The sequence below is a fragment of the Microchirus variegatus genome (assembly GCF_963457635.1).
Source record: "Microchirus variegatus genome assembly, chromosome: 20".
Classification (NCBI taxonomy): Eukaryota; Metazoa; Chordata; class Actinopteri; order Pleuronectiformes; family Soleidae; genus Microchirus; species Microchirus variegatus.
Window position 1 is genome coordinate 7,453,855 of NC_139821.1, and position 14,618 is coordinate 7,468,472.

Sequence of the window (14,618 nt, forward strand, 5' to 3'; positions counted from 1 at the left end):
GTTGCAGCGATTAACATCAAACATGCCTGAAGTCGTCATGACTACATGGGGCTACTTTATCTGATAGCAAGTGCAATTTGGACACGCGCTCTCTTCAGTTCCAAAAAACACCAAAACAAAACCCTAATCTCTCTGATCAAACTGCAAAAGTGGCAGGAAAGCTTTGGAACACATCTGTTAATGCGGCGGCAGTAGCAGCAGCAGTCAGCAGGAGAAAATTAAAAAATACCTCATCAGTGCAATAAAACATGGCTTAACTACAGTATAATAGCAGCTATAATTCACTTGGCAGCAGTGCATTTGGGAAAAGTCCCACACAGGATTTTGTTAAACGCGGATCGACTAATACTCGTTTATAACAGACGACAGTGGGAATTAATCCTTTCTATAGTAGCATATAATAAGGAAAACAGAAAGGCTGCATCCTAGACAGTGTGTGTGTGTGTGTGTGTGTGTGTGTGTGTGTGTGTGTGTGTGTGTGTGTGTGTGTGTGTGTGTGTGTGTGTGTGTGTGTGGCTCAGTCACGGCAACAGCTGGCAATCTCCGCTCTGTTCAGTTCAAAGTGATGGAGGCTGGATCCAAATGAGTGTGTCACTGTGTGTGTGTGTGTGTGTGTGTGTGTGTGTGTGTGTGCGCGCGCTGAAAACACTTTCAAACAGTTCATTACACAAGCAGTTGGAAAGCCATTTGCTAAACAGGGTAAGGCTGTTAATAAGATTAAAATCTGTGAACCCCACCGTTAAGAGAGGAACCCCGGTGACGCGCTCGCTCGCACACATGCACGGCACGCTCCTTATCGGTTAAGAGATAGTGAGTAATAAAAACCAGCATTCTTATTTTTAATCCCTATGATAGTACAGTGATTTGTCTCTGTTGCCCGATCCTTTACATCAGCCTCCTTCTATGCCCCCCCACACACTCATTCCACCCAGTTTAATTTTACCACTAATTTCCACCTGCTTCCTCCAGAACTACCATCCATGTGAGCACTGCTTTAGTAATCAGTGTGTGTGTGTGTGTGTGTCAGAAAGCATCCCTCCGTGGTGTGCTTTCTATTAAATTTTAATTAGCCGCCTCTTCCTTTTCCTCATATACAAAGAATATTAAGTAAACTTATGATGCGTAGATGGATATGTATGTCAGTGGCTCTATTGTAAGACAGAGAGAGACATGGAGGAGAGAGGGGAAAAAAAGATGAGAAGACACAAAAGAGGAAAAAGGTATCGCGAGACAAAGACAAGAATCAGCACAATTAATTTCCCCTCATTTCCACTGTGTACAATATTAAGGCCATTATAGGCTGCCTCAGTCAGCACATTTTGGAACAATGCATTAGTTAGTGGGAGAGGGGGGGGGAGCAGAAAGGGAGATTAGGTAGAAACAACTGGTGCTGAGGCTTGTTGCTGCACAGATATCGATGTTACCGGCAACAACAAGGAAAGAAGAATGTTTTTCTACTCTCTTTATTTTAAAAAGTGATGTTAAAATGTTGTTTCTGCACCAGAAATCTGCATTTTTTTTAATGTGGTAACTGACGTGAGTCTGGTAAAGTCCTGGGTGGCAGTTAAAGGTGCATTATGTAATAAATCTAAAGCAACTGGCCATAAAATCCTCCTAATATGTCACAGAGACCCAGGAATAATGTTCATATAACAAACTGAACTCACCAACAACAACAGTACAGACAAAATATTTGCAGTAAAAAAAAAACCGCAAATCATGTTTTGGCATGTGGCGCCACCTACCGCCGTCTACCAATCATTGCATTCAGTAGAGTCTCAGCTGCCGAGCAACCATGGGTCGCCAGTTAAGTCTGAGCTACAATGGCTGAGAAAAGGAAACCTAAAAGACGGTATTTTGAATTTGAGTGTAGTAACCGTTTTTGGCCACATTCTCACATATGGCACCTTTGTTTTAAAAGTCAAGTTTGCATTGAGTCGACTCGACAGACATCTGAAAATAACTGTCAAACCTGGAAATGACGATGTTCTCGAATGTCTTGTTTTGTCCACAAACCAAAATGATTCAGGTTTTAATGATTTCTTTGTTATGTGGAGCAAAGAAACAAAGAAAATATTCACATTTAAGAAGCTAAAACAATCAGAAATCTTGATTTAATCATGAAAACGGTTCAAAACCTGTGAATTGATTATCTAAATAGTTGACGATTCATTTAGTAATCGATTAATTGTTTCAGCCCTACGTCTGACTAAACAGAAACTCTGGTTAATTGCAAAAATCCACATGAGTTTTGACATAATATAATGATTAATACATGTACGGTTTTGAGAAATAGAATAGATAGATGTGATAATGGATGCATGTTGTTCTCACACACAAAGTTAACCAGCCTCATCTCTTCTTCTCTTCCTCCTCTCCATCCCTCTCTCTCTCTCTGCTCTCCGGGGCAGTGCATTTGTCTCTCCTCTGGTAATGAGGAAAGGTCTGCAGAGACTCTGAGACTGAAGCTTCATCAGCAAAGACGCGTCCCATCATGCTGTGCCACGCACAACAAACACACAGCCATGCAAAGGCACACACACACACACACACACACACACACACACACACACACACACACACACACACACACACACACACACACACACACACACACACACACACACACACACACACACACACACACACACACACACACACACACACACACACACACACACACACACACACACACACAGTGTCTGGCTTCATCAGCAAAGACCAGTGTCATCAAGCTGTGAAGTGCACAAATAAACACATAAACAAACACACACGCACACACACACACACTCAGAGCCTGGAGCAGAGACAACGGACGGGAGGGGCTAAAAGACGAAGAGGAAAGAGAGACTCAGAGTACAGCAAAGGCGGTGCAGGTGATTGGATGCAGCAAACGAGAGAAAGAGAGAAGGAAAAAAAATAGATAAGGAGAGGAAAAAAATGGAAAAAAAGAAGAGGGGAAAGAGATAAAGAGAGAGACTCAAGGTGACAGGAAGGGAGACAGAAGCCGGAGCGCAGTGACAGTGTATTGAAGCCAGGCCCTAAATACAAACAGTTTTATCTGTTGACACCCACTACCTTCTGACACGGCCGTCGACTGTACTTATTACCACAGTCCCTGTAGACACAAGCAGCCTGTCACACACACACACACACACACACACACACACACACACACACACACACACACACACACACACACACACACACACACACACACACACACACACACACACACACACACACACACACACACACACACACACACACACACACACACACACACACACACACACACACACACCACACAAAACAAGGACAGTTTATGTGCCAATGTGTGCTCTCCGTAGAGACACGCAGATGCTGCTGTGCAGCACACTCTGGGACAATACGCACTACTACATAACTGCATCTTATACAATTCGCACATTTTGCAGGTTTTTGCAGTGTTTTCCCAGTAGCAGGCAGGGTGGGTGTGATGGGTTAAGGGCATTTTAGAGGGTTTGCTAGGGACGTTATGACAGCACCGCGTCCTGCCTACATGGGTCAGCGAGCAGCTCAGGGCTCCACTGAATGTGCGTGTTTGTTACAGTGTGTTTGTGTGTGCATTTCAAAACACTAGCACACTGTTGCAACAGACATTGTTTGTTCCATGCCAGAAAATGTTAAAAAATGTTGATCAGTTTTTGTCATACCTGGAAATTACGATGTTCTCGAACGTCTTGTTTTTGTCCGCAAACCAAAATGATTCAGTTTTAATGATTTCTTTGTCATGTGGAGCAAAGAAACAAAGAAAATATTCACATTTAAGAAGCTAAAACAATTAGAAACCTTGTTTTAATCATGGAAAAGCTTCAAAATAGTTGACGATTAATGATTAATTCAGTTCTAGCTGTAACACATTACTATGATGGTTTCATGACATGACTGAAATCTGCTCTGTCACTGTCTGTAGAAAGTTCCGCAAGGACCAGCAGAGGGCGCACTCTGTGCTGTGAATTCAACAGAAAAGTATTTGCAAATTTGCAAAAACTCACCTGTTGGCTTAGCCGAGAAGCTAACGAGCGATCAACACTGAATGACTAAGATTAAGTGCGATAATAAATGATGTCATCATGATTGAGTGTAGCTCATGTAGAGATGAGTCAATCAAGTTTTGCGTGAGAGAAGAAATGGAACTAAATTGTATATAAAGGGTAGAGATGCAACTATATAGTCAAAGCTATTAACTGTAACTAAAGCAATGCTGCATTCTACAACACGTTTAATCTGTGACACCGACTCATTACGGCTCTCTATTTTAAGGTGACTAAATCTGTTGCCAAGCAAAATGAGTCAAAATGTTCCCTCCATAGGCTCAAATGGACTGTTGCCAGGCAACACTAAGTTTTTTGAAAGTACAAATATTGAGCCTCCTTTTTTTTTTTTCTTTTATAAAGGTAAAAGACTGAGACAAACAAACCTTATTTCTTAATCTCATCCATGCCTATGTTAAGAAAAGAGAGGTGGAGGCAGGAATATGGAAGGTGATGACTAGAGTGACACACACTGCAGTGCAGTGACACAGAGCTTTACAGAATGGGACTGTGTGTGTGGGTATGTGTGTGTGTGTCAATTGTGTGCCAATGTTTAGGGTTAAGTTGTGTGAGTTTGACCCAAACCCTGTCATGATATCACTGAAAGAGAGACTCTCACACACATTGTCCAACACTAACAACTCACATTGTACCACGCTGCATGTGAATACAGTTGAACACAAGATGGCACTATTTCCCCATGCTGCTCCACCATCCATGAGCGTGCATGCGTATGTGTGTGTGTGTGTGTGAGAAAGATTTCTGCAGTGCTAGTTACAAAGGCTTCTCTTTAGTTTTAACTCAAATCAATGGTAATTACTGTGCTCTTGACCAGGTCTCTCTCTCTCTCTCTCTCTCTCTCTCTCTCTCTTTTTTATGCAGGCCGTCAAAACAGCCAACACACACAAAGACGTCTGACCTCCTATAGTTGTGAGGACACTTATCTGTATAAAAAGCATCCATCCATTACCTCAACTACCACAACTTAATGACAACAACAAACCCTTAAGTGAAATTAAAATTCACCATAACCATAAAACCCAAGTGTTCTTGCCCCCAAAAATGTCCTTACTCCACAAAGTCTGCGTCCCAAAGTGATCCTCAAAAAGACTGAGGAACACGACATACGTATATGGATATTAGAACAAAAAAGTACACAGACACGCAGACTGCTTTCCTACAAAGTTGGCTCCCTCCCTGCTGCGATCACTTCCTTTCTTCGTCTTGTTTTTCCAGACGTTCTAATATAATTCTGATGAATATCCTGATCTGATCTCAGTCTCCCACCCCCCCGTCCTCTGCTGCTTTCACTGCCAGTTAGACGGTGTTAGATTTCCCAGGATTCTGAACAAGAAACTGTTTTATGTTGACGATGCTGCATTTACAGGTAGTATCTGTATCTAATCTGCTAATCTGTCAATATTGATTCAATTTGCCAGCCAAATATCTTTATTTAAGTGTAACTAACTTAAGTGTACTAGTGTAAAACATTAATTTACTCATTTTTTTTACATTATTAATAACTGAGACATAGTAAATAAAGTATATTATGGTATATAGCACATTAATATCAGTCACCAGGTGTTGGACAAAGGGATTCATATACAAATACTTTGATTATTTAATATTTTGCATATTAACAAGGGGTAGGCTTGGGTAACACTTTAGATTAGGGAACACATATTGACCATTAACTCGGTGCTAACTAACATATATATAAGTTCTTAATATAAAGCGTTTTTGTCAACTTTTTAGATTCCAAATAAAATCTAAATATTGTACATGACTACACTTCGGAGTACATAACAACAACAACCATCACCTGAATTCATAGGTAGAATCTTGAAATATTGCATGTAGCCTCTGAGTGCCTTTCATCATCATCGGCGTACCACACCATACAGTTTGTTTTGTTAGTTGCACGAGCAGGTGGGAGTGATGCATATTCATGCTCTTGACATAAATATGGTGATTTCAAAATGCTGATTGGCTTGGCTGAGTGTCTGTGCATGGGTGAGAACAAGGGATACATATCACACGCGTGTGTGTGTGTGTACGCGAGCGTATTGCAAGAGCCTCGAAAAAGCCGGAGGCCGGCCAATCCAAAAAGCCATGAATGTATAAACAACATGCCCTGCAATTCCCAATCAACACCTCCACACCACCCACGCCTCGTAATCAGAGAGAGTGGGAGAAAGGAGAGGAGAGACAGAAAAGCCATCACGGCCATTTCTCCATAATCAAAGTTGACAGTGGGTAGAGATAACATGCTAATCAATGGTTCTCCACATCCAGTACAGTTCAGGTCATTTTTCAGTCAACTTCTGCTTCTGTTTTTCTCACCCTGGAGTAAAGAACACCAGCTTCAACTACCAGTAAACTGCATAGACGCATTCACTCCAACATGTGAAACACTCAAAAAAGGTTGCCAAGAGCTGTAAGAAGAGGCTAATTAACGCAACGACAAAGCACAACAACACTGCAGGCACAGGAAGAAGCATTTTATAGCAACAACAAATACCAAATGTGAACAGCATTAAAATGCTAGAATTACTTTTAAATGGACTGTTGGGACGTGACCTCAAACACTAATATACATAAGGCAACTTGTCAAATAAAAAAAGGTCAAAAGAGACTGCATAATGTTGCCAAAATGTGCAATGATATTTCAAACCAAGTCTCTTCTGCATCTTATTTCAGCCACCTCCAAACACACTTCCTGCTTTCATGTCTAACTCTGCTCTAAACCATCTTCTATCCCTGACACCTTCTCTGAGTCCATTCTGTGCCTTTCCTCTGAAAAAAAGTATTTTCTATGACTCAATTTTAACTGAAGTTTGCCCCCCCCCAAGCCCTTCCTTCTTTCTCCATCTCTTCACTATCACCCACCCTCTCAAATATTCTCCTGTCAAGGTCACAAGCTTCTCAAATGGGGGAGGGAAAAAATAATCATGAATACTATGAATCACCCCCTCTCTTTCCGTCTTCTTCTCATTTTTACGCCCTCTTGCTCCCTCCCTCCCTCCTCCTCCTACTCCTCCTCCTCCTCACTCCCTTCATCTTGTTCACAAAGATATCTGAGCACTGCTTTCCCTCAGGCCTGTCAGGGCTGGACAGCACTGGGCATCAGCAGGTAGACTCGCAAAAAATATAAATGTATGAATAACGAATAAACACCAACAACGGCGTGCACTCAGACACACAGCGGGGCCGACAATCTGTTTGACCATCTGTCTGCCGCTCGCGTTGACATAGTTGCTGTCGGAAACTTGAGGACATTGTGCGGCTTTGTGTGTGCGTCTACACTATGCTGTGGTGATCCAATACATCAGACTGAATATGTATTGACCTTTTTCCTATTTGATGGGGTCATCATACACGAGGGCTGTCACCTTTAATGCTAAATTGCAATATCTATTTGAATTGGAGACAGCAAAGAAGTGCACCAGATTATTTGAAGTGATTACAGCGTTGTCCAACAGAGGGCAGTAGAAGCACATGCCAATGTCAAAAATGGAGGACACAAGCAAGCTACACCAACCGCCTGAGTTCCTTTAAAGCAAAAGTCTGTTACTAAATGTTCGTTTGTGATTTTTGGATAAAGTGGCAACCCTATTAGGCCGATAAATTGTACAAATGGTCTGACCTGGCGAAGTCGAGGTCAGCCTCCCTCGACATGGTGATGTTGGTGAGGTTCTGTTGAAGGACAAAGATGTTTCTGCACATCTTCTTGATGCCCGACTCACTGATCCTCTTAAAGTACTGGGCTCCGTTGATTAAAATACAGGAGATCAGGTGACCCAGGCCTGAAGAAAACGGTAAAAATATAATGATTGTACAGAGGCAGAATTTACCCTCCAAATCCATGTCATCCTGTTCAGTCCAGACCTTCCACTCACCTTCAAAAATGTACTGGAACTTGTGCTGCAGCAGAGCAGCTCCCATGGCCTCCTCTATGGCTGAGATGTCCTTGTTCAGCTTGACCACCAGCGGGTCGTAGTCCATGCTCTCCACATTTGCCACAATGGCGTAATTACCTTGCTTGGTGAGGGGGATCAGGTAATGGAAACAATGCACCCTGGTGTGAAAAGAGCAAGATAAGAAAAGTAGGGGGGGGGGGGGGGATAAAGATTAAGAGGTCATACTCCTGTTGATACTAGTTATTTTTATAGATAAGGACAAAAATGTGGGGACTATAAGGAAAAGAAAGAGAGGATCCACATGAAGAGTGAGTGTGTGAGAGAGAAAGGGAGTTAGAGAGGGAAGTATATAATTTTCTGCCTTTAGAGTTACACTTTAGTGGGCACTAAGTGTTCCCACTTCTCAGCATTACCCAGTCTAACACATATCATTTCTACACAAATGATTATGTTTAGAGCACTTACATCCTCGTATTCAACAACGACGACATCGCAGCTGGATAACATTTAGCCACCAAATCTGATTAGTTAAGGGCAACCTGTAGAGCTCAAGCTAAATATACTGTACAGCTCAAAGAAGCTTCCACATCTGGTACATTTTTTATTATGTTAAAACGCTAAAGTGAAAAGTGCCAATTTAATCACAGTTTGAACTGTGAGCAGGATTATTCAAAAAACTACAGAACCAATTGCCTTGAAACTTTGGTGGGAGGGTCGGGTACGAGCCAAGACGAGGGGGTGGATAAAGACAGATTCTTCTTCACTCTCTTCAACATTGCCAGACAAGGCCCTTTTTTCCCATAACTGTTGTGGATTTCGAATGAAATAATACAGAAAGCATTATGTAAATCAAATCAGGCATATAAGTGCTAATATGAAAAGGTTAAATTTGGCATTGACTCAGATATAGATCCATACTTTAGTAGTGTTAGCATTGGAGGCGTTGTGTTCTCTCTTAGGACTTTCTAGCTCCTTTTGGGTAAAACGTCTTCATGGCATCAAACTTAAATTATTTCCTAGATGCTTTTTTATCTAAAAAGTTGAAACATTGAGACATACTCTTTTACAAAGGTTAATAACCGCCTACTATATACTGTGTAGCTTTGGCACTACTTTAATAACTCTAATGGGTAAATGGGATGACCCTCAACAGCACTCTTCTTATTATTGTTCATTTAACACCTACATCTTACTCGGAGGTCATTCATGGACATAGACGGTTCATTTCTGTTCAGACTTGAGTCAATACTCTCCTAAGTCCATAATCACAGAGCCCTGAGCAGAACACTTTGAAATGATATGGGTGAGTGTCTATTCCCCTTCAGGCAAAGCCAACAACTACACCACCACCATCTTCAAAATGCCTCAATCTCACTTCCTTTCCTCTCTATTCAATCATTTCTCCCATTTAGATACTGTATCTCACTTCTTTAACCTCCCCTAACCACCCACCCACCGCCCACTGTAACCTCTGCACTCGTCGCCCTCATCCTTCTCTTCCATCCTCCCTTTTCCTGCTTTCTTCCTCATGGCTTCATTTAGCTGGTAGTACTATCAGGGGAAATTCAGTAGATGGGGAGAGTCAATGGTGCGTAGCATATAGCTAGACATCAGCCTCGGGGAGGGTTTTCAACTGAAATCATAAACAATATTGCATAAGCCACACAATAGTCTTCAGGGAAATAGTGGTACATGGAGGGATAGAAGGGAATGGGAGGGGAATGATGACTATTAGTGGTCGTGGAGGAGGGGGGGGGGGGTATATGGTGTGGTAAATTAATGTAGTATAGACATCGACACCGACATCACACATTTAAGACACAATAAAACAAAGATTCCTGGACTTGTGCACTTAAGCTGTAGCGGAGATTTAATAGTTGAGATTGTGGGCGACGGTAGCTCAGTGGTGGAGCGAGTCGGCTTTTAAATCGAAGGTTGTGGGTTCGATTCCTGGTACCACTAGTCTACATGCCGACACTTACACTACCGTTCAAAAGTTTGGGGTCACCTATACCATTTTTTTGTTTTCCATTAAAAGTCACACTTTTATTAATCAAAAGCCCTGCAAAATGAATAGAAAATATAGTATAGCTAACATAATTGCACAAAGGTTTTATCCATCCAATAGCAATGGGCCTCTATACACCTATGTACATATTCCATTAAAAACAAGACGTTTGCAGCTAGAATAGTCGTTTACCACATTAACAATGTATAGAGTGTATTTCTGATTCATTTAATGTTATATTCATTGAAAAAAAAGTGCTTTTCCTTTAAAAAGAAGGACATTTCTAAGTGACCCCAAACTTTTGAATGGTAGTGTAACCCCATGTTACATGAATGGGTGAATGGCAAAACGAGAAAAGTGCTATATAAATACAGAAAGACAATTTAATAACAGGTCCTGTAAACTTGTGATCATGGTAATGGTTAGTAAATAATTAAATTCAACACTACATATCATCTAACAACTTCTGTTTTAAATAAAATGTTTCAAAAAGAGTAAAATTCGTGCCCTGATTTGTGTCAATTAAGGCATATGTGGAGTAGAAATATGCACCTGCTACATATCACAACTTTTAATTCTGTTCAGCGAGTTTCTCTATGCCCACCTCACTTCCAGGTGCAACGCCAGGAGACAGCGGTCTGCGATGTCCTGGAAACTCCTGGACAGGTCACTCAGGGTCTGGAGAATCTGCTCCCTGCTGCGCTCGCTCTCGCCAACCACGTGACTATCTGTGGAGCACTGAGACGCACCTGAATATAACACAACAGACAAAAAAGACACACAGTAGTAAGCACAGGGATAAAGATGATTCGATGTATGGATACTACTGATACTACTACTGATAATACTTAACCCTGAATCATTACAACTGCGACTTGACTGTACATACACACACTGTACTGTTGCAAATAGCAATTTAAAGGTTTATCATTTCAATACTGGCATGACCAGGTACTGCAAACAACACCAGTGTTAGTAACACACACACAGCCATCAGTTTAACTTCACACACTTCCCCGAGTCCTTCAGCATGTTCTTGTACTTTCTCCTCGTCACTTGTGCTGAGGCAGCAGGAGCATGTGTCAGTGCGCTGCATTGTAAACCATACAAAACACCTCTGTTGGTGTATGTGTGTGTGTGTGTGTGTGTGTGTGTGTGTGTGTGTGTGTGTGTGTGTGTGAGAGAGAAAACCAGAGAGCATGATGAGTGTATATAAATTCAGCCAGGTGTAGATCAATGGCTATAAATTAGCAAGTGGTGGAAAAGGAGAGAAATTGGCCCCGTCACTCATATGTAAGTCTATTTGGTCAATGAGGCGAGTGTGTATGTGTGTGTGTGTGTATACGCGCTAAGAGTGAGGGGCGTCCACGATCAATGTGCCGCAGTCAAAGCCACAGCTCCCCAGTTACTCTTCCTGCCCTTCCGAAGGTCACACATGCAGGCAGGCAGGCGTCCAGGACCTCCCTCAAAAAACATAAGGACAGTGGCACCACCATGTCTGAATTAAGACCTGATGGTGAACAGATTACAGACCACATTGTTCAAATCTGTTCAAGTTTATGGAGAAAATAAATACATTTCAGAACATTTGGGTTTGGGAAACACATTTCCTGACATTTTATGGACTCCGCGATTGAGAAAATCATCGTCTTGTACAACAGAAAATGTCATATTTGACTGACAGCTTGGTATTGAAGTGGGGGATATGTAAGGCAAAATAAGATAGCATGGACCTTTACTGATCACTCATAGGGGAAATTCAGAAATGGAGGCTATCAGTGAGTTTGTGGGTGAGATTTAAATCACCTGTTCAGATCCCAGATTGACTGAGGGATTAATTCATTATTCATATTAAAGAGGAAAACATTGCCATACCTTAAACAATACTTTGTGGGTGACTGTTTCTGTAACTGCATTTAATATATTATGATATTGTGTGCAGGGTCCTAGGATGGACTGGCGACCTGTCCCCGCCTTTCGCCCTCATGTCAGCTCTGATTGGATAAAGCGGTAGAAGATGAACGAATACATAAATAATCTGAGCTTCTGTGCCCACATTACAGTTACCTTAAATAACCCCCCCGCGCGATAAGATGAGAAACCATTGGCTCAGGCAAACAGCAGTGAGGTATTTATCATTGACATTTAATTAGTAAGGCAAACATAGCCACGGCTGGGAGGCGACAGCTGCTCTTATGGTTTCAGGTTGGATGAGACAGGAAACCATGATCAGACTTTTGAACGTCCACGTTTCAACGTGGAGTAGCAGCGGCAGCAGTTTTTAAAAGTTCTTTACCTTGTTTATAAGCGACGAGATGGAGAAAAGCCACTGTGGATGCTTGTATTTTGTGTTCTCGGGTCTTTCAGTCGCTCCCCAAAGTGTGAACGTATGATTGACGGTTAAAGTTAAAGCTCTGCCTTCTGGCAACTATTTTATTTGAAGTAGTTCGTCGAGCCTCCCTTTCGCCCGTTTAATCAGTTTCATTGTTTGCACAAACAGAAAAACACCAATGATGGCATCAGTTCTGAGATAATTAAGCGTTACGGTGCACAGCATTTAATTACAATCAGTAAATTTTTTTGAAAATTTTATTTATAAAATATATCTTTTTTTTATGTTAGCCTGCAACCGACTTTGTCTTACAACTGTACTGTTTTGTGTTTGGTTGACATTGACCTCAGTGCTACTGTATAATGTCGATATAATATCTACTACACACTCTGGACTTTTTCCTCCACTGGCAGAAAACGCAGCACCACAGATTGGATTGTAAGGTTTTGCAATATCACTATTAATCCTGCTAAATGAGCCACGGGAACAACAAAAAAGATTGGACCTTAACATAAACAACACAAATAAAAAAAAACGACATTGATCTCATGGGAGAGTGGCACCGTGAAATAACTGACTGATCAAGTGATTGGATTTGGCTGAGGTTTTTGTTGTATCCCCCTGGTCATCTTATCAGATCATTAATGGGTAACAGAAACCTGCACGGACACAATTCTACACCTCAAATATTCAGTGAGGAAAATGAAAGCACTGATCTATGGCATCAAAGGAGTGGTCATGACATCAACAAGTGTTTGATGCATATACAGTAGCTGTGCACTGACTGCAAATAGAACGCACATCTGTAATGTTCATAGTTGTGAATTAAAGAGAAAAAAATGCATGTATGTTTGACAGATAAATACTATTTTGTTATGTTTTTTAGGGGGGCTGTTTTCTTCACTTCACTTGAACTGCCTCTAGGAGTGCTCTATGTTAGGTGTGTGTGTGTGTGTGTGAAAGTGATTCAAATGGTTTCTGTTTCCTCTCATGTGCATTAAACTCATTCACTCTGGCAGCAGAAAGGAAAGAAATGGGTCTCACTGTGGCACACACTGCTGGAGGCCTCTCCAGGGGGTGTCCGCGACACAAACACACACAAACGCACACACACACACAGATTCCTGTGCTCTCACCCCCAGCTTGCGCCGCTTTGATGGTGCAAGGGAGGCGTCGCAGCATGGGAGGCACCATTAGAGTCAGGGACAGACGGGCAAAAGGAGACGACTCATTGGTCCTGACTGACAACTTTCTCTTTTTTCCGTTAGACTAGATCACTTCCATCTCCAAGTCCTTTGTGTATGCATGATTATATGCGAGGATGTGTATGTTGTGTATCTTCTCGTGCACATGTGTGGGCAATGCATGTACTGTGTGTGTGTGTGTGTGTGTGTGTGTGTTGTGGTGCGCTTATCCAATTATTTTCAAATCCCATCTAAGAGAAACGTCTGTTGTTGCCATCTGCATAAGATGAGGGTGGCAGACATTAGGAGAGATCAGTGATGGAATTCACACATTTTTTACCCACACAGAGCATGCAAACGCACACATGCCCACATCTTAACATTCTCTTGCCTTCTTTGCCATTAAGAGCGTCGACAACAATCTGACTTTTTTTTTACTTTTTGAGCGACTGACAATAGAGGCTGAACATTTGCTACCATCTGGTTTGTTTAAAAAAGTACGACATGTACTACCCCAGCAGGAAACAAAGAAATGTGGAAAAAGAAGATGGAGAGTGATGAATGATTCATAAATGACTTGGAGTAAGAGAGGAGAAGAGTTATTAATTATTTTGCTGCCTCTGGTAGAGGATGAACATCTGCACTCTGGGATGTGAACTTCTGTCCAGAGAGGAAGACGGAGAATGTGAAAGAGGGAAACCGAGGCAAAAAATTATTTAAATTTCTGGGGGAACAAAAATGCTTATTGGTATCTTATAATGAGAGAGAATAAAAAATACAGCTGCGTTTTTGGACACAAAAAGATGGATGCACCATAAGACAAAAACTGTGGAAAAGAGGAAAAAACAACACCAGGGTCTCCACTGCAGCTCCTCCCCTCAGGCCTCCACAGTGAATACGAATGTGTGTTGTTTGTCAACTTCCCTTGTTAAACAGAGTCAAGAAAGGAAGAGAAAAAAAATCACTGCCAAAGGGTAAAGACCTACATGAACAAGAGTCAAGGTTAAGAAAAGTGTATCTCAATAAGCCCTCAGACATGCAACAGAGCAACAAAAGAAGAGCGAAGGAGCTTCCTCCTGTGGACAAACCACGATAATC

The 14,618-nt window shown here is 41.7% G+C and overlaps 1 protein-coding gene across 1 annotated transcript in view; it reads right to left on the reverse strand.

Annotated features, from left to right (window-relative positions):
• Positions 1-14,618, reverse strand: part of exoc4 (exocyst complex component 4) — a 102,075-nt gene that overhangs the window by 4,596 nt on the left and 82,861 nt on the right. The window contains exons 17-19 of the mRNA XM_083907293.1: positions 10,609-10,753; positions 7,976-8,154; positions 7,723-7,882 (exon numbers count right to left, since the gene is read on the reverse strand). Coding sequence (XP_083763419.1) covers positions 7,723-7,882; positions 7,976-8,154; positions 10,609-10,753 — 484 coding nt within the window. The remainder of the gene's footprint in view (positions 1-7,722; positions 7,883-7,975; positions 8,155-10,608; positions 10,754-14,618) is intronic.